Source organism: Haliotis rubra, unplaced genomic scaffold (genome assembly GCF_003918875.1).
Source record: "Haliotis rubra isolate DU_JTF1 unplaced genomic scaffold, ASM391887v1 Scf231, whole genome shotgun sequence".
Taxonomy (NCBI): domain Eukaryota; kingdom Metazoa; phylum Mollusca; class Gastropoda; order Lepetellida; family Haliotidae; genus Haliotis; species Haliotis rubra.
The window spans coordinates 1399304-1419466 of record NW_025766348.1 but is presented as its reverse complement, the minus strand read 5'-3'; the positions used below and the strand labels follow the sequence as shown (position 1 = coordinate 1419466).

The 20163-nt window shown below is 41.6% G+C and overlaps 1 protein-coding gene across 1 annotated transcript in view; it reads left to right on the top strand.

Moving 5' to 3' along the window:
- Positions 1-20163, top strand: part of LOC124278117 (structural maintenance of chromosomes protein 5-like) — a 387080-nt gene that overhangs the window by 28551 nt on the left and 338366 nt on the right. The window contains exons 2-3 of the mRNA XM_046713865.1: positions 10338-10532; positions 10780-10876. Of these exons, the coding sequence (XP_046569821.1) occupies positions 10338-10532; positions 10780-10876 (292 nt within the window). The remainder of the gene's footprint in view (positions 1-10337; positions 10533-10779; positions 10877-20163) is intronic.

Below are 20163 nucleotides of genomic sequence, written 5' to 3'. Positions count from 1 at the left end.
CAATTTAACGTAAATGAAAAATAACATTTCACAACGACCGAATGGTTTGTTTAGGATAAGAATTTTCTTTGTTTATGATTATGTAGCTATTTCTCTTCATAAGTATGCAATGGAAGATGCAAAATGATAGCTTTTTATATATGGAACTAGTACGTACTATATATTAGAATATGGATGTAAGATTTGTCCAAATTAAGACATGACATGGTTTATATATTTTAAAACAATTTTCGTATAAATAGAGTTAGGGTTTGATATCCTGTCATCACAATATTTTTAAATCGAATATGAATTGATTATATTATCGAAAACAATGATAGTGAATCATAAAACGTTTCCGACAAACGCGCACCTGGCCAATCAATTTACATCATTGTTTTCTCTATAAACCGACTCACAAATGTGCAAAAAACAAGACAATTCCTTTAAATATGTGTGCATATAAATTTCATACGATATATAAATCACTTTCATTAATATTATCAGTTTTACTTATAAGGTTGAATTAAATCGGCGTTCATTAACCTGTTCATGTGAAACTGCAATATTAGTCCAAATGCATTGAATATTGTACATCATCGAACTAACGCAATTGCAGTTATGGCTACGTTTGATCTTCTAACACTTGTGTAAAGGTTTAGAATATGGTGTATTGCATAAATATGTCAATTTCCTATGTAAATATGATTCAAACAATCAAAACTTTCAAAGAATAAAACACCGTAAACCCTATAATGCACGTATGATATGATATTGAACAAGGCTAAATGTGGATACTGAAGTCAGTTTCATGAAAAAGTATCTGAACTATACGCAAAATATACACCATAATACTGACAGTGTAATCGGAAGGATTGGGCGATTGTGTTTACTCTTGTTCAACCGACCTTCACCTCAAAGAAATTGCCTAATATGTACAACAATGTTGACGTATGACATCACTACCGCTGACCGATTTCTTACAAAATGGCGGCTTTGCTGACAAGGGTACACAGGATTTTGCGAGGACCCTTCCATTGATTCAGGGATCGTTTGTCCATAAATATGAGATGTAAGTAATCAGAATGATTCTGACTATCTGTGTATTGTTATAAAGTTTTTTATGTTTTCACTAAAAGTAAGAGAAAAAGCCAGAAATGCAGATAATTACCGTTGTCGTTCTGCGTGATTTTGGGTCAGTCATGGCGTCACGCTGCACGGAAACTTTGACAATTTCTTATGAATTTTCAAATCATTGCATTGTATCTATTTATAATTTCCTATTTCTTGCTACGATACTCTTTCCATGCATATTCCAAAGGTATTGAGCCATTGCAAGCATTGAATAGACGGATGAATTTTGGAAAATTTCAGAAAATGATACACAGTGTAAAATAGGTTTTTGTCTTTGTTTACATTTCGAACCAGCGCAGTCTTTCGAGCACAGTGTTCGTTTTCACACCCAATATGTTTCGTCTCATTTTATCTAGACAGTTGGCATTGGTGACAAAGGCCAGTTGCAGTTTGATTCTAAAATGTATGGGGAATTCATTGATGCATTTTTCGAAGCTGAATATAAAATATACGTGATGTAATAGGCGTCTCAATACCGGCTTTCGCGAAACGTGATTTTGTAAACACTAGCCAATATGGCGGAAAGCGCCCTACGGCGTTCGTGTAAGTGCATTTTCGAAAACATCCCAACCGATTCTAGATTCATCGGCAACGTTTCAGAATTTTAATTAGCGATTTCATGTAAAACTGATATGAGTGATCATGAATATGTTATTTTTGAAATTCAATACTCCCAGTAATTATCCGATTTTCACATTTTAAAACATACAGCAAATAACGCTGTGAATCGCGATTTCGTACTGTGTAAAAAATGGCGACATTTTCGATGAAGCCTATATTGAAAGGTCATTTTCAGCACTTGAACTTTGTCTAAAATAATAGTGGATGGTATCAAGAAACAGGAAATTTCCCGCAGAATTCGAAACTGTAAAGTGTATTTGTGTACGTGGGATATTTTGATTTTTATTGGACTTCAAGTTGAGGGTTGAAGGGAAAGGACATATATGTCGCTGTGGCATCCAGGGGGTTAAATTGTAATTTAATTTTCTCCAAACTGACTTTAGCCTTTTAGACATTGGGTTCCCTGACAATCTTATTTTAAGGCACAGCTCTATCCAGGAAATTTTTCTTCTAGTTTCATTACGTTTTACCAGAAAATGATTTTTCTTTGGTCTTTTGTTGTTGTCATTAGATGTTTTATCTTTGGAAACTGTGTGAAGTTTCTCCAAAGTTTGAGCAGCAGCATAGACACAGCAATTAACTTCATGAAACGAACAGTCCGTAGAAAGTTTTAGAGAAATAGGTTCATTTAGTAAATCAATTTCATCTTTGGGAAAAGAGACGTGAAGTTGTTTAATTGGCCTCCGTTAAATCACAAATTTCCTCATAAATAGAGTTAAAGAAAATGTAAACAGAATTTTTTCGGAAATATCTGCACCTGAGGAAGAAGACAAAGGGTCAGAAATTTTGAGGCCAATTGGTTCTATGCAGAGGCCCAGATAAGCTGTGTATCCGGGTAAAATACGCATAGAATTATGCATTGAAAAATAATTGTTGCGTACTAATTACGCATTTAAAATGTTAGATACGTAGAAAGTTTAAAACAAATGCGTACTGAATATATTTATAAAAAATAGCTTGCGTAATGAAAAAGACATCGATTGCTATCAAGTTGTACTGTTAGTATAGGACAAGTGTTGTACTGTCAGTATAGGATGAGTGATTTTTTATGAAATCATTTCCATTATATTCAAGTTGGTTTTGATTACCGCCTCGTTTTCCATTGACTGCTAGTTTACAGTAACATCAGTAAAAATGTGTGAATTTAAAGGGCTTCCGTATTTTACCCTATTCCATGTGCGTACTACTGCTTACAACGTTCATGAAGGTCCGTATAACCTTAGTGTTGATTATATATATTTTACAGAAAGACTGTAATTAAAATTACACAATGCTAGGTTATATTTCTTTGGGTTAAATAATAGTACTCTGTATTATATTTTACTGACACTGCGTCAGAATTCGTCCCGTTATATTATTGTGCATGTTTGAACTTGTTCGCTGGGACACATGTACACAGCTGATTGCTATTTCCGGCTCAGATACACATGGTAATCTTAATCCCTGCAAATAATACAATGCCCAGCAAAAACAAATTACAACTTAAAATGTAAATAATCTTGTTTAGTGATGTTTAATTGCAAATTTGACGTCTCTGCTGACAAAGTCGTCTTCTGTTGTTTGTTCACGTGAAGTGATACGATGTTTTCTTACCCCTGGAAAAAAGTTTGACGAAAGTGTAACCCATGGTCCTCATAATTCGGCTTATAGACGGTACTATACGGTAGGTATGACATAAGACAGAACATACCTGCTTAGTAAACTTACTCAATGGCATATACTTAGGTGAGTAAAATGACTGAAATACGCACATATTTGAAAGCAGTGGGTAAGAGAAAAAGAAATACCCACTCAACATTCATAATACCCACTCCCAAAAAATTCAGTGGGTACAGTACCCACATGAGCTAAATCTTATCTGGAGCTCTGTCTATGCCAGAAGAGTTTGCATCATAATTACTAACAATATTTGTAATTGTTCTGATTGTGTCAACTCACTCACCTGCATAACGTGTGGGTCTCGTGGACCGATTTGCATATTGCAAATCAAAAGCGTCTTTGGTAAATATACAAACAAGACCACGAATCATGTTGATAAAATCTTCCGTTTGTTAAACCTAACCGGTTTCATCATTCCCTCTCTTTTCATAACAATTACCCAAAGTGGTTTCTTCTATTTTCGTTTTTGCATATATTAATGTACGGTTTAGTCCGTAGGTTTACTTCAGCCAATCAGGTGCTGCATATTAAGCAGCTCGGCGACGTTCGTAATTTCTTTAGCTTGATGATTGATTGAAAACATCACGACCTCGTGTCAAACTAAAAATAGCCTGGCACACCAAAGGTATGCTTCAGAATGGGGGTAACAGCGCGGACAATACACCGCAGTGCTGTCACATAACCTTAGTTATGATTATAAATATTTTACATTGATAGAGCAAAACCTGCAATTAGAATAACACAGTGCTAGAACATAAAATAACAGTCTCAGATATGATTTTTTTCCCAATCTCTGCATCAGAATTCATCTTGGAAATCACCAGTTAATTGGGATTGGGGTTGGGGGTGGGTGGGGGACGTGTGCACAGCTGATTGCAATTTCCGGCTCTGTTTACACATGGTAATCTTAAAGGAGAATACGAGTGAATTGCAATAATTTGCTGGGTGAAAGATAAAGTCATCAGAAACATATTCCCAAATTTTCAATTAAAAATTATGTATAATTGTGTTTTAATCGTGAAAACAGTTTCTGTAAATCTCAGCTTCGGCCATTATGCATATTTCGCTGGAACCCACGTGACCTTTCCGCTCGTGACGTCAAATGTGCCTGGAGTCCTCCATATTGCCAAAGACCAAGCGCTACAGTAGTACGAATCGTGTTGTTTCTGTCATTTTTTTAAATGGTACGATGGTGTATTCTGTTGCCAGGGGATGCACGGCATCATCGAACAATGGAAAGCCACCATTTCTTCAGTTTTCCAAGTAAAGAGACAGACTTAGGCAGGAGAAATTCTCCGATCATTCCGAGTCGGAAGGCTGAAGAAGGAAGAATTACCCACGAGATTCATTTATACTCCATCATTCCCTGTTACAGCTTACTGTCAGTGGTATTTTTAACATAAATTAAATCAAGTACGATTGCCAATCGAATTGCCCCCGCTGCAAATTGCCCCCGAGTTTTGGTCAAATTGCCCCAGGGGGGTAGTTAAAATGCCTCAATTTATTTAAAATGAATAAATATAGGCCATAAATGCATAGTTTTGTCAACTTTGATATTATGTTCTTCATATAAAAGTATATACATAGTTATGAGTTTACTGATGGAACATTTATCAGAATTATTACTTCTTAAAAAAACTTTTAAAAGAAGAACATAATATCATAAGAAGTTGACAAAAACTATGCATTTACGGCATATATTTAATCATTTTAAATAAATTTAACCAAATTAGAATGAATGACCAAATTTGCTGGGGCATTTTGTAGCTGGGGCAGTTCGACTGGTACCCATGAGATATATATTATCAAAATCAGTAAGAAATTTCACATGAGCTTGAAAATGTTTCGCTATAACGTTCTTTTGGGTTTGGAGCCCTAAATGATGCAGACTACCCCGAAACATTGCCGAATACGATGGCAAATCATGAAGTACTTGTTGCTTTCATTGTTTTCCATTTTGTCCAATTACGCACGTTGGCATCAGACTCGCTATTTGTCTGTAGTGTGTGCCGTGAAAGTTGTTCTGTGTTCACATTGGCTGGCAAGATGCCATTCTAAGGCTATGGCCGAGTACCATAACTATTTCCATAACCAAACACTGGGGAAAGATACGTTGTCCTGACAAGTATTATATGATTCACCAGTTTTCGGGGAATAACTTATCTGCGTCGCGAATATTATCTCTGTTCAACCAGGCTGGGATTTTGTGTGGAGACTTGCTGCGTTATTAATGAGAACTAGGATCTTAATTCTTTTTTCAACAAAATAACTCCAGTGTAATTTTTGTAGCAGATAATTTCTATTTTCCCCTGTCTGAAGCATAATTATTTTGTTTTTTAAATCGCAGTCACCCATTTGACACAAAAGGAACTGCAATCACATCGCAAAAACTATAATTCTTAGGGACTGGTCAAATACTTATAGGGGTGGGTTTGCTGGTTGGAACTGTATCACATTTTGCTGTCAAATAGTATTGTTGTTAAATGATATGGTACATTTTAAAATTTATTTTGACCTCAAGCGGTGCCTCCATTTCGCTTGATTCTTCTTCTTCATCTTCACTGGAAGATTGTCTTGCAAGATGTAAAATCGGATCGTATTGATACGGTCTAACATCCATTTCAGAAATGACATCAGGAACACCTTTTACTACTTCAGAATCCATGGACACTGTTAAGTTGTGAGGTAAAATCAAAGAGACAGCCATCAGCAACAGGCACTTATGACGTCATGTCACGTGATACCCCCTCTGCTCATTAACTGTCGGGTGTTTCCGTAAAAGGCGGAAATACGAGTACGTTTTTTGTGTTTTTTATTGCTATTTTACAAACTTTTTGTTCAATTTTAATCACGGAAGGTGACTTTTAGAATATCCTTTGCAATATATCAAAAGTTTGGTTTCGTTCGGATTCTCCTTTAATCCCTGCATATAATACAATGCAAAGCAACAACTGAAAGGGTAAACAATCTTGTCTAGTGATGTTTAATTGCAAATTTACTGTCTTTACTTACTAAGTCGTCTTCTCTTGTTTGTTCACTAAAAGCGATGTGTAATGTCGTTTTCATACCCCTGCAAAACTTTTCATGAAAGTGTAACCCGTAAATACGCCAACCCCCTTCTACAATCCAAATTGAGGGGCCCAGATCTAAGGAATTTCCCTATGCTGCTGCTGTTGCAGCATGGGAAACTTAGAAAGAGAGACGTTTATTTCACAAGTGTTGAGCCAAAGGCCAGGTAAGAAAATTCATGTGAATAGTTAAACATTGTTGTGACGGCATCAGCATTACAGTAAATACCTATCTTTGGTCAATATGTGATGCCCCCCTAATAGGTGTCATGTCCCCCTCTTTTGTAACAATTAAGGGGGATGTCACCCTTAATCCCCAATTCCTGGATGCAACACTGGTGCTCTATGTTTAGTTCAGGGAATAAAATTCCCAAATTCCCACCACGGAGAGGCGTACATTATGAGGCCCGGCGTACATCATTATGCTCTGGTGGCCAATATTATCATTTCTATTTATTATTCTGCCGTTTTTGTACCATACATATCTCCTGAACCAGTGCTCAGAATCGCTTAAAAAAAATGTGCTCACTGTGTTGAAGTTGATTCCTCAAAATTCACAAGCCCAATAACAAGGGTAAAATTAATTAAGGATCACTAAAAAGCACCATTTGGCAGCTGTGGCTCTTAAGTTTTTAGCCTCATTTCTAATGGTTATCTGAGTAGTTTGCTCCCAAAATATTCTGAGCTCAAACGATCATCTCCAGAGTTCCAAACCTTCCATAGCTGATGTCCAGTAACCATTGTGCAATTTGTGCACAAAAAGTGCCAAGATGTGCCTTCGATGGCCACATATTGAGTACTCTTTAAAAACTTTCCAAGACTTCTTCACAAATTTTTCAAAAGCTAACTTACCGGTACCAGGGAAAAGTCTGGAAGAAGCTGATTCTGATGTCGCCTTTGGTTGCTGTACATTTTCTGTTCTTAGTCATGTCAGAAGTCACATGGTTTAGTGGCCATATTGGATTAAAGATGTTCCGAGGAAATTTGCAGTTTTTGAGGGTTAGCCTTTTTTCCGCATTCTGTAGCTCTGAATGTATGAGCTGCAGAAATTTGATAATTTGCACACATAACGTCCATACCTCAAACATGAATAATCTGGAACTGTGTTTCGATATTGTGATTAGTTATGGATATCTAGATGTTTGTTTCTGTTGTTTATGTTCTAAACTTAATTTAATTTTTTTTTGTATCTTCTTTGCTACCTTAGATACATTGTTTGAATTTACCAGTACGGAGTAGCTTGTTGTACTGAACAATGTGAATCGTTATTAGATGCCATATAGTTCTTTAAAAACTGCGTAGCTGCTCAGATTCGGTTCAAAAGTGCTGAAAATGGACACATCAGTATCAGACTCTCAGCATTTCATATTCTTAGATGCTTATCAAAAGTTGTCATTGTCGTGCTGATCATTTTCGATACTAAAGGGATCTTTCCAGTCGTTTGGCCTCCATCTTGGATTTAAGGTTTGTTTACTTCAGGTTGCCATAGCAACAAAAGTTGAAAAGTGAATGACTTGCTATTTACAGCATTAGTAGGCAAAATGGGATGGTTACTGCAAAATCGCAGCATTATACGTCCAATAGTTCCGGAGAAAATAGGAAAACAGTTCCGTGGACATGCATGTGACAGATGGTGGACATGGTTTTCGCCAAGTTTGACCATCACATATGATACATTAAGTCTGGGGAAATCAGAAACACTAATTATCCCCTGCAGCAACGAAGTTGCGGGGGATATAGAAACGAGTTCGTCCGTCAGTGCGTCCGTCACAATTTGTCCGAAGCATATCTCCTTAACTATTTGTGATTACTTAACCAAACTTGGTACACATGGTAACAATGAGCCCTAGATGTGCTTTTCGGGGGGTGCGACCCAGATATAAATTATATTTTTGGCTGTTTCCATGGAAACATGGTTTAGGCTGTGACTATGAGGATGTCATCTTGTCCAGAGCAGATCTTCCAAACTATACATGCTAGCTTCATCAAACTTGCTTCATATGTCAAGCATGATCCATAGATGTGCCTTTTGGGGTTTAGACCCTGATATGAATTTTTACAACCGAGTCTGTGAGCCTGACCACCCGATCCCGTTAGTCGCCTCTTACAACAAGCATGGGTTACTGAAGATCAATTCTAACCCTGGATCTTCACAGGTGATGTTTGTTGCCATAATTTATTTGTTTCACAGTAGTAGTATCTTTATGAAATAATGTGGTGATCAGTTTTTTGTAAAATTACATTGTCATTTTGGCTTCAGTGAATAAGATTTTAAAACTCTTATATGCCACTGTCCATTGCATGCTGTGGGCAGTTGCACAGATTGGATGTAACACATATACGATCCCTGAATGAATGAAAGTGACATATTTCTCCAAAATGTTAATTTGGGCTAAAATGTTGTGGTGTTTGTAAGGTTGTAACAGTTCAACATTTTAATGATCATGAAACAATATGAATTATCAGTATGATGACGATGATGGTTTCAGTTCTTCACCAGTGAAACCACTGTATCACAGTGCAATACAATTCAATTTATCTGCAACAGTAAGTGTTAACCTTTCGGCACAAGACCACCCACAGTTGCATGAGCTGACTCAGTGCTAGCACATTTATAACTTTAATTTCCACATGAAACAGGCTACAGAGGTACAGATAAGCTGTGTATCTGCATAAATTATGCAAATATTTATGTGAAAACTCAATTCCTATTAAGTCTATTGCGTACAAGTACACTTGAATTTTTTAAAATACTCAATAAATTTTATCTTTTATGCATACACACAAAATAGATAAAATAACTGAGGTGTATTGAGAGGTTCTATTTCAGCACATGAACTTGGCAACTTGCAGTCTTCCTCATCGTTTCTCATATTACAGATCAAATATGAATAACAAACAAGTAAACCAACTTTATTATATTTGTACAATTAATGAAAAATGCCAAAATACCCAATTGAGTTTGAGTGAGGTGGGTACAATTTATTTGATTACTCAAAGGAAAATTAGGATACCCTGTTGAGATGAACACAAGCGAGTACATAACTCAAAGATGAGTTACTAGTGCAAACATTGCACACAATTATAACGATGATAAAATGATATAGAGCCTAAATGTGGAATGTCTAATAGAAGTATTGCATCAAAGTTTTCCGAACATAATGATAAAGGTTGCCCTGCTCTAAGGCTATACTGAATGCTGAGCCCATGGATGTATAGAAATTCTATCCTTTGGAGAGGCAAGTCGAGATAAGCAGACAGTTAGGACCTCAGTCTGTTATTTATAATTTTTTAGAAATTATCATTTAAACTATTAATTGTGTAAGTCTATGATAAAGGTAATGGTATAACATGATTTGAGGCCACTTAATTCCTCCAAAATGTCACATATGAAACTATTCAGACCCACAAGACTTAGAGCATTTGATAGAATATTTGGCACTTTTGGAGCCACTTATAAAGATGCTTACACTTGTAGAATGTTACATGAAACCAACAGAAATAGAAGTATATTTGGCACTTGCAGAGCTAAATCAAGGGCAGATAATTCAATGGGAGCTAACTCTGGATGACCCAATATATTGCAGAATCTGAACCATATTGTGATATTCGTATCGCAAGATACTCTACCAGTATATATATATACCGATTTACCAGTAATATTGCACAGCCCTAATAACAATCATGTCACTATGATTTCCAAGGAATGAAAAAAGAGAGCCACATGCTGGTTCAGAGTACTGTTTTTGTGCGTTTTGGATATAAGTAGCATTTTTACTTAAGTTTATGTTTCCATGATCTTGTTGCAAAACAAATACATTTCTCTGTCATTTCAAAAGATCGGAAGTGTGAAGATGGTTATTCTTATTTTTTCAGGACCTATGACTCCGTTGAATTCAGCACTGGACCTTTCTTGAATGTTATCATTGGTCCTAATGGTACTGGGAAGTCAACTATTGTATGTGCAATATGCCTAGGTCTTGCTGGGAAGACAGCATGGCTTGGCAGAGCCAGTCAGCCCGCAGACTTCATCAAGTATGGCCACGAAAGAGGAAAGATAGAGCTTGAATTGTGAGGAGATTGAAGCTAATATTGCAACAGTTAATCTATCAGTAATGCTACAGTAAATTTGTTGAAGAAAGTGATATTTTCATATGATAATGAGTAAATCACTTTTCTTTGGGTACATGAAAAGATGCTTTTTCTGAGAGTTCTGAAAGTTGTAATTTTCTTTAATTCCTTTACAGTTGGTATTTCAGGTACTGGCAATATCATTATTAAGTATAACTTGTATTGCTGATACATCTTTATCTTGCAGGTACAATCCTAAGGGTGAAAACCATATCATCCAGCGAGAGATTCATAAGGATAAATCGCTGTGGACAGTAAATGGTCGAAAAGCTAACATAAAGAGTGTAAGTTAATGCCATTATATGATGTAAACATATATTTATTCATTGAATGAATAGAGATAGCTCCCATACAAAATAATATGTAATACATGGTGTGATGTTAGAACATATACTAAGCAGCAAAAGAAACGTCAGTTTGGAATTTTCCTTCGCAGAAACAGATAACTGTAAACTCATTTAATGTTTTGATTGTATATTTTTGACAACATCTATAACTTTACCTGAGCAACGACATTCCTTCCCAAACTCAGAATGGAACCCAGGAAATGGTCTCAAAAACGCAACCTGATCTCGGGGATGGTACAGTGTTTTCCATGGTTTTCATGCAACTCATGCTGCACGTGCTGTTCACAAGGACCAGCCCTATAAAATGCACCCCTAAACCTGGTTGAAACATTCACATTACAAAGTCAGCAGGATGCCCCTTCTCACGACAACTCAGAGGAACCAGGCACTAGGAAGACCTGAAGCTGGCCACACTGCCCAAGCCATTGCCATCACTTCCAGGTCAATGTTTGGACCATCTACAGGCTGCAGCAACGTTTCCAGGCTACCAACACCACAAATGATCGCCGCCGTACTGGCAGACCAAGGTGACCACAAGAGGACAAGACCGCCATGCAGGCATCCGAAACAGCACGCCAGACAGTGGGAACACACGGAAGACCAATCAGTACTGATACAGTATGCCGACGTCTTAACAGCGGGAACCTCCATTGCCGTAGACCTTACCGTGGACCTATCCTCACCCCTCGTCATCGGCGTGAACGTCTACAGTTTGCCCTACAACACCCAAACTGGCCATACAGGCAATGGAGAACTGTTCTTTTCGAAGATGAGAGTCGGTACTGTGTATCAACTGCAGATGGCAGAACAAGAATATGGCGACGACGTGGCCAGCGTTACTCAGACCAATGTGTTATGGAAAGAGACTCAAGGGGAGGTGCTATCATGGTATGGGGTGGAATAGGCCTGAACCAGAGAGTGGGTCTTGTGGTGTTCCAGAACCTTGGTCCAGGGAGAGGATGTGGCATCACAGCAGTGCGCTACATCGACCAAGCTCTCAGACCCCACGTCATTTCACATTTCGCACGTCACCGGAACAACATTTTCCAGCATGATAAGGCCCGGGCCCATACTGCCAGAGCTGAATAATGTCATACCAAGGCCGAACACAGCAGGCCTTTTCTCAGAGTGAGGTTCAGTGGGCTTCATCAATCGATTGGTGCACTCCATGCATAGATGCTGTGCTGCAGTTAATGCCGCTCTTGGTGGTCACACTAGATACTGAAGTCATGAGTCTGAATGGACTGCAAACGTTCACGTAATGTCTTGGAATTGTGCTGAGTTATTCATTGATGTGTCAAGATATTGTACACAAAAAATATTTTTGATCCGCTTATTATGTCAATTCCTGTAATGATTTGATTACAGTGCCTATCTAATTTTGAATTCGTACTGACAGGTTTTTTTGCTGCTGAGTATATGTGTATATAGTAGTTTCCAATTGTATATGAAAACTGTAATTCAGAAGTATGTGTAGTATGTAGTTGTTTTTTCCCATATCTAAATCCTTTTTGGACAGTTTTGTTTTTGTCTTGACAGTTTATTTTTGGGCATAATCCAAATTGATCTGTCCATCAGTACGAATTGGAATATCTTCAGAACCATAGACTGGATTCTTTTCATACTTGGTACCTAGGTTCATCACAGTATGGGAAAGGTCCCAGTCAGGTTTGGTGACCTTGACCTTCATTTAAAGTTTTTCCCTTGTCAGCGAGATATTCCAAGAACCGTTTACTGGATTTTCTTTATATTTGACATCAAGCTTCATATAGGGAAGGCGCAGGGCCCAGTCGATTTTGGTGACCTTCCCATAATTTTCAAGGTCGCGACGACACTTTGAAGTTTTAAGTATGTTAAGATTGTCAACAAGATATCTCAAGAATGGTTCACTGGATTTTATTCATAGACTTTCAAGACTACTCTTGAATGTTTTTTGATAAGCAATTTCTCATACACCATGACATTCATGTCAAGGTCAAAGTGAGTCTTGAAAATATTTGTCTGTTTGGAACAGCTACAGAGCAGAGCAAGATATCAAGAGAGGTTTACTTGTCATGTTTTTGTTGACTTTTAACTTAATCTTAAACTACGACCTTCACTGTCATTACTCTTTAAGTTTGCGGTGGGGGATTATGTCACCTTAGTGAGAACTGCGTTGTTCCCCGCCGCAATGTGGAATGGGGGACTATGTATTCAGCGGCTTCCGTTTGTAGGTCCCGATTCTTGTTAACGCGATATCTCATGAACTGTTGTACCCAATGTCTTCAAAGTTGGTGACAGCCTACATTGGAGGATTACCCAGACACTAGTTTATTTGGGTGACCATGACCTTATCTTATCACCACGAGACTTTGACCACTTTTCAAACTTATTTAAACGCAACATCTCATAAAACATTGCACCCAATGTTTTCAATTATGTTGACAGCCTACATTGGGTGATTATGCAGACACCAGTCATTTCAGGCATCTTGTATGTGACCAAAAAATAAAAAGTAGTAACATATAGATATTCTTTAGCGGCGGGGAACATTGCCGTATCAATGGCAAACACTTGTTATTGCAGCTTTATGTCTGTATTATGCTTAGCATATATGCATTGCATATGTTTCATTACATGTCGCCCGATACTGCTCACTTTTGCAGTTTAAAAACTGCACAGGACCTCACGACTGTTGCCTCAGATGTCTGGCGGAGGAAAGCCATGGCGATCATGTATGCCTAGGGTTTACCCCTAAGACCCAGAGAAGCAGGCATGCAGATCTTCTATCCTACTTGAACCTGCTTAGGGCAGAGACCCCCTCCGTGGTGTAGTGGTTAGAACGCCCGCCCGGAGAGCGGGAGGTCGCAGGTTCGATCCCCGTCCATGTCACACCAAAAGACATTAAAATATGGTCCTTGTTGGTCCCTGCCTGGCTCTCGGCATTAATGGGTACAACAAGGACTGCTCGGCTCGGAGTCGGTATAATGTGTCTGAGTGGGGTATTCATGCTTCACTGCGGCATGGTATCTCAGTTAGCACTATAAAACCAGCTTCAGTCTGGGCTAGTACAAGCAGCCGCACATACACATACACATACACATGCATGCATGTCGTCATGTGAGCGAAATATTCTCAAGCAAGACGTTAAACCCAATTTCACCTGGGTGATATCTGGGGTCATGGCCCTCCCCCAAAGAAATCGCACAAAAATAAAGCTTCTTCTACTGCTTCCTCCGCCCCTTTGTAGGCTCGGGCTAAGAAACCCAAGTTACCAAAGACGTCCCATCCACTCCTGCTCCTACTCTCCCCACACAAACTGTACCTGCTGCACCCAATTTAACATTATATGCATTTTAGTCTCTTTTACAGCAGCAGATGTCGTCGGTGAAATCTCTTATCGATGATGCAGTGTCCGTGCTCTGGCAGGAGCTTGGCCACCAGTTGGTAATTAGAGATGGATCCTGCGCATCGTGGTGGGAGGTTGGTCTTTCCAATCCGAGCAATCCAATCTTGGTTCCACTCGATCCTAATTGGAGACCACTCTCGATTGCAAGAGTTCATTCCTCAAGTAGCGCAAAGAGGAGGATATGGAGTAGGATAAGGGAGAGAGGGACTGGGAGGCGAGGTCTTGTACTCATTTGGGTCGACCTTGAGGCAGGTTCATAAACGTATCACCACCGTTCTGCCGCAGGGGCCAGATCTGGCGGAATTCCGCCTTCCAGGTGAGGCCTTTGCGTCCAGCAAGACTGCCAAGGTGAGGCTCTGCATCTTGCTATCTCTGGTAGGTGAGGTGATCGACCCACTTCTTTTGGGTATCCAATCAAGCTTTGATCTCCCCCGATATTAGTCATCGGTATCCAATGGGGGAGGACAGCTTATTCGAGCCTTCAGTGGTGGATGAGTGTGTTTATGCCTTGGTCACACTAGGTGGGTCCTTGGACTAAACCCTGGCTTTGGCCAGGCAGGGCCGACAGCTGCCAGTGTTTGACCAACACTCAGACATTGAAGGTTGCGTATTGCTCCTTTGAGGAGCAATATAGCAATGCTTTTCAGCAGCTCTGAGTGGTGGTCCACTCAGCGTACATCACTGCCTTGCTCTGGACAGTATTTGTGCCCTCATGGGCCTGCAAGCTACCTTCAGCCACTCAGCAGGCACTGCTCTATTAGCCCAACAAGATGGGGTCTACCCTCTTCCCTAGGGCATTGAGGGTGGTCTGAGAGGCCGCGGAAGCGGTATGTACCTTTAAGGACTGTAAGCCCTTAATGGAACAACCCTTCACTTCTTGCCATCGGCCATTGGTTCTTGCCACTTCTCTTTCTTCAGCGCGGCGAAGGAGTCTGTTTAATGGACTGTTCCATCACAGAACAAGAAGGCTAGAGGCAAGAGCAGGGCAGCTGGGTCCCAACAGCCTTTTTGGGGGAAGGGGAAGCCTGCCCCGTCTTCCCGTTAACTATACCTCGGGCGACCTTGGTGACCCTAAAAGGGCTGAACAACATGATAGATGTGCCATCTTTCAGGCTGGAGACACTGTGCTCAGTGATTTCATCCATCAAGGCAGGGGATTGGCTATTTTTGGAATTCTCAATAAGATGTTTTTTGCATTTCCATGGCATAAAGTTTGGCTTCGACTGAATTTGGTGGTAGTGGTCTTTTCTGGAGCAGAACTTAAAAAACATTCAATATTGGCACATAGACAGACCTGGTGGTGTACTAGTGACTTTTGATAGTTTTTGGAATTCTGAATAAAATATTTGTTATCGTGTTTTGCGGGGGGTATTAAAATGGACTCCGTGTGTCCGTCTGTCCGTCCGTGCACATTTGTCTTTTCCGGAGCAGAACTCTAAAACCGTTCAATATTTCTTCACCAAACTTGGCACATAGAGGGGGAATTCCATAGTAATTCCTGTTTTTATGAAAAACTTACGAGTAATATCATGAGTTCTTTTCAATTTGCCCATATTAGCCAAACTTACAAAATACACGAAATTTGTTACCCCGAAACCGGGAAACAAACGTAAAGATTTTCCCAGCCATATGGTTCTAGCGCTGCGCTCGGGGCAACACACCACTCGTCCGTGGCGGGTGACGTCACGCTCCAGATGACGTCACGCTCCAGATGACGTCACAATCTCTATAAATACGAGCCCTAACCATGCAACTTCCTCAATGTCTAAACCATAACCTGTAACCCTACCACTCCTAGAGGCCCGTCCTTGTTAGAACGTTGCTCAACACTCGGAAAATAAGTTTCCCAATGTGGGGAAGGAGGGTGGGAATTATGATATTACTCGTAAGTATTTCATAAAAACAGGAGTAACTATGGAATTCCCCCTTTTTATTACAATACTCACTCCTAATATCATGAGACTTTGCCATAGCGGACGGCGGGAACCGAGCTTCGTCCTGACAAGTCGCCGATATAAGGAGAGGTATTGTAAAGTGAAGGAAAATCCCTGCGGTCATGCCGACCTAGGTCAGGTCGACCCGGCCTTGACATTGCCACCCACGCGGGGTCGGGTCAGCCCAGACCTGGTAGGAGTTGCCTCCCTTAGAACATAGGGAACTTCAGTGCACAATAAATAGAGAAAGAAAATTTACTCAACTTTGGCTTGTAAATCTTCAAGATGGTCGGTCTTGCCGTTACCATGACTTGAACCCCGTGAAGGGTATACAGAAGTTTCTTCTCCAATCCCCGTTAAGGGAAAATGACATTTATGGCACTAAGGAGCACAATGTTATTGGTACCCATAAAAGCAGCCCATAAAACATTACTATAAACACACTAACTCTGCAACTACAACGCAATATACTCACTGTTGCGGGAGGACAAATATTCCAAACTCACAGAAATATCGACATCGGCATTCACAGAGCGATAGATTCTGTGCTACTGCGAGGGGAACACGTTTCCACCCATTTCGCTGTGTAGCAACGTTTCTGATATAAAATATCGCAAAAGTGGAAGGTTGTCTCCAGTAAGCCGCCCTCATAATAGCATCTAAAGAGACTGAGGAGGCGAATGCTAGTGAGGCCGAGATAGCCCTTAGTTCGTGTGATTTCACACTACTAGAGGTCAGCAGGTCGGATTTACCTGCCTGATCATAGGCTACCCTGACAGTGCCCGTAATCCACTTAGAGAAAGAGGCTGCCGCAATTTCTCTACCTTCCGTTGTGTAGGAGATAAACAACCTTCTCTGTGTAGTCCAAAGGGGTTTAACCCTGTGGATATACCACTTAAGGGCGCCAGACAGGACAAAGTAAAGCGATTCGAATCCTCTTTCTGCAAGGTATTGGAGAGAAGGGATTGTAATCGGAGCTAAACACTCATGTGGTTTCTGAGTCTTAGCCCTGAACTCTGGAAGAGTTTGTAAGCTTACTAAGTCATCCTGCCAACGTAAACTTTGGAAATCAACAGCGTGTAACTCACTTCCGCGACACGCTGTAGCCAAAGCCGCGAGGAAGGCTGTTTTGTAAGAAACAAGCCGTAACTCTGCCGTCTCCATTGGCTCGAACGGGGCTTTCTTCAAAGCTTCGAGGACTAAGAATACATCCCATTCGGGAGTCAACTGTCTCGACACCGCGGACGCAGACATTGACGTCATTAGATCTCTCAGGACTGGATCCCCCGAGAAGTCGGGACCCCCGCTTTGGCGTATTGTGGTACAAATCGCAGAGCGGTAAGACTTAATAGTGCGAGCTTTAAGGTGTGAATTCACCTGTAGGTGATTTAGAAACTCGGCTAAGTCTTTCACCATTGGACGTAAGGTATCCACCTGTTGTGACTTCGTCCAATCCACCCAGCACTGCCAGTGTGACTGATATAGTCTTTCAGTTGACGAGCATTCGGCAACTGCTTTAGAAAAACCTCACGTCTGGAGGGAGTCTTTGACAGTTTCCAGGCCTGTAGGTCTAACATTGCCGGGTTCTCGTGGCATATCCTCAACTGAGGTTGCACTAACAGATCGAACCGGCGTGGAAGCGCTATCGGTGGGGGCACTAGGAGCTCGAGCAGCGTAGGAAACCACGGTTGAGCCGGCCATCTTGGAGCTATGAGAGTGAGATCTGAACTTTCCTTTCGCGCTTTCCTTATCACCCGATCCAGTATCGGGGGTGGAGGAAAGGCAAAGGCGACCAGACCCGTCCAATCTAACATGAGAGCATTGTGTGCCCGCGTAAGGGGGTCTGGAACCGGGGACACAAACAGGGGGAGTCTGTGATTCAACCGTGTGGCAAACAGATCCACATAGGGAGTCTCCCAAGCAGGGAATATCCCTTTCACCACCCGAATGGTGTAGTGTCCATTCTGTCTGAACCACCATGCCCCTTCTGCTCAGGGCGTCGGCCAGTACATTTATCTTCCCCTGAATGTGTTGAGCTATTAAGTGACCCTTCAGCTCTCATTTTGTTGAGAACTATGAGTGTTCTCTGACAGAGTTCGGGAGAGTGTGTCCCCCCCTCCTTGTTTTTGTACGCGGGAACCGTTGTGTTGTCGGTACGAAGGAGAGTCACTTTGTTCGCCAAGTGGGGTTTGAACACCTCCACTGCCCGATTGATTGCTTCCATCTCCAGGACATTGATGTGGAGATTGCGAAGGTGCGGTTCCCACTGACCGTCGGCCTGTAGGGTGCCCAGATGAGCCCCAGCCCGTCTCGCAGGCGTCTGTGACGGTGTTGGTGGGTGTAACGGCATGGTCTGAGACAGGAAGTCTCTTGCTAACCATTGACTTATGGATGAGTTGAACCACGTCCCGAGGGGAACGGGTGTGTCCCAGCTCAGATGGTCCACTTGGAGGCTAGCATCAGCTGTAGCTCTCTTTTTGCCAGTTTCGCCAAGGGTAGAATTTTTGAAAATGATTCCATCTGACCTAGGAGAGAGTGAATCTCTCTCGGCGTGGCGAAAGTCTTCTTGCACAACTTGTGTGCTAGCGTGACAAAGGCGTTCAGACGGTGATCGGCGGGAGACACAGTGGCTTCCGCTAGGCCGAATTTCAGCCCGAGAAAAGTAAATCTCTGAGAAGGGACTAGTTCCGATTTCTCAAAATTTATTACAAATCCTAGTTTCACAAATAGTTCATGAATCTGCTGACTCTGTGAAGCACAGAGGAGATTCGACCTGGCAGGACTCAGGGAATCGTCCAGTTAAGAATGCTACCACTGCTTTCATGACTCGGGTGAATACGTAGGGGGCTGAGGCTAGACCGAACGGAAGAGCATGGAACTCGTACACGCGATCCTCGAACACAAACTAGAGGTATTTTCTCGACGTTTTGTGAATAGGAATGTGAAGATAGGCGTCTTTTAAGTCTATTGAAATAGCCCAGTCGCCTTGATTTAGAGAGGTTCTTTTGGAAGTGAGAGTTTCCATTTTGAACGCCTCTACTAGCGTGTACATGTTCAGGTGAGACAGGTCTAATACTGGCCTCCAGTCTCCGTTTCTTTTGGGGACTAGGAACAGTCGGGAGTAAAATCCCAGCCCGGATTCGGGTAGAAACGATAAGCCCCTTTTCGAGAAACTCCCTTATCATTTGACGCCTTAGCACGACAATTGATTTTGTCCCGGGAGGGCAGACAGAGGAGGGTGGCATGTTAGCGGCGGGTACGGTACGCTGTGAAACTGAATGCAGTATCCGACCCTTAGTACGGAATGTACCCAAGGCTCGAGCGTCTCCTCTTCCCATGCTGGTAGGAAGTGTGACAACCTGTCAGGTATAGGGAATTCTGCCCCTGATACGGAGGCCTGACTGGGTACTGGGTCCCATGTGGACACCGGTATCGGAGGCTCCCTGTGGAGCTCCGACGACCTGTCTCTTTGTGGGGAAGGAGTCAGGAACGACCTGTGGCCTTCCCTGCCGGACCCAGACCCTTAGGTCCGCCGAACTTGACTCGCCGCCCTTGGGTGGCTCTGTTGGAGGACTGCTTCGTCCCCCTTTTCCGATTGGTCGGTGTCGTTTGGCACCAGTCGGACCGGAGGCGGCGGCAGTTTGGGGAGGAGGCACAGTTAACTTCCTCACGGAAAGAGACGAAGGCTGACAGGTGTACAGCGCATCGTCTTTCCGCCTGTCCGCCAGCTGCTGCATGCGGTCAGGGAGACCCATGCCGAAGAGTTGCCGGCTCTCAATGGGGGCACACCTAAACTGCGCCCATGTCTGCTCGTCGTAAGAGCAAGCAGCCAAGGACGCGTCTCGCCTCGTTAGCAGGAGACCTGCCATGAGGCGCCCTTGCAAGCGTGACAGATGTGACAA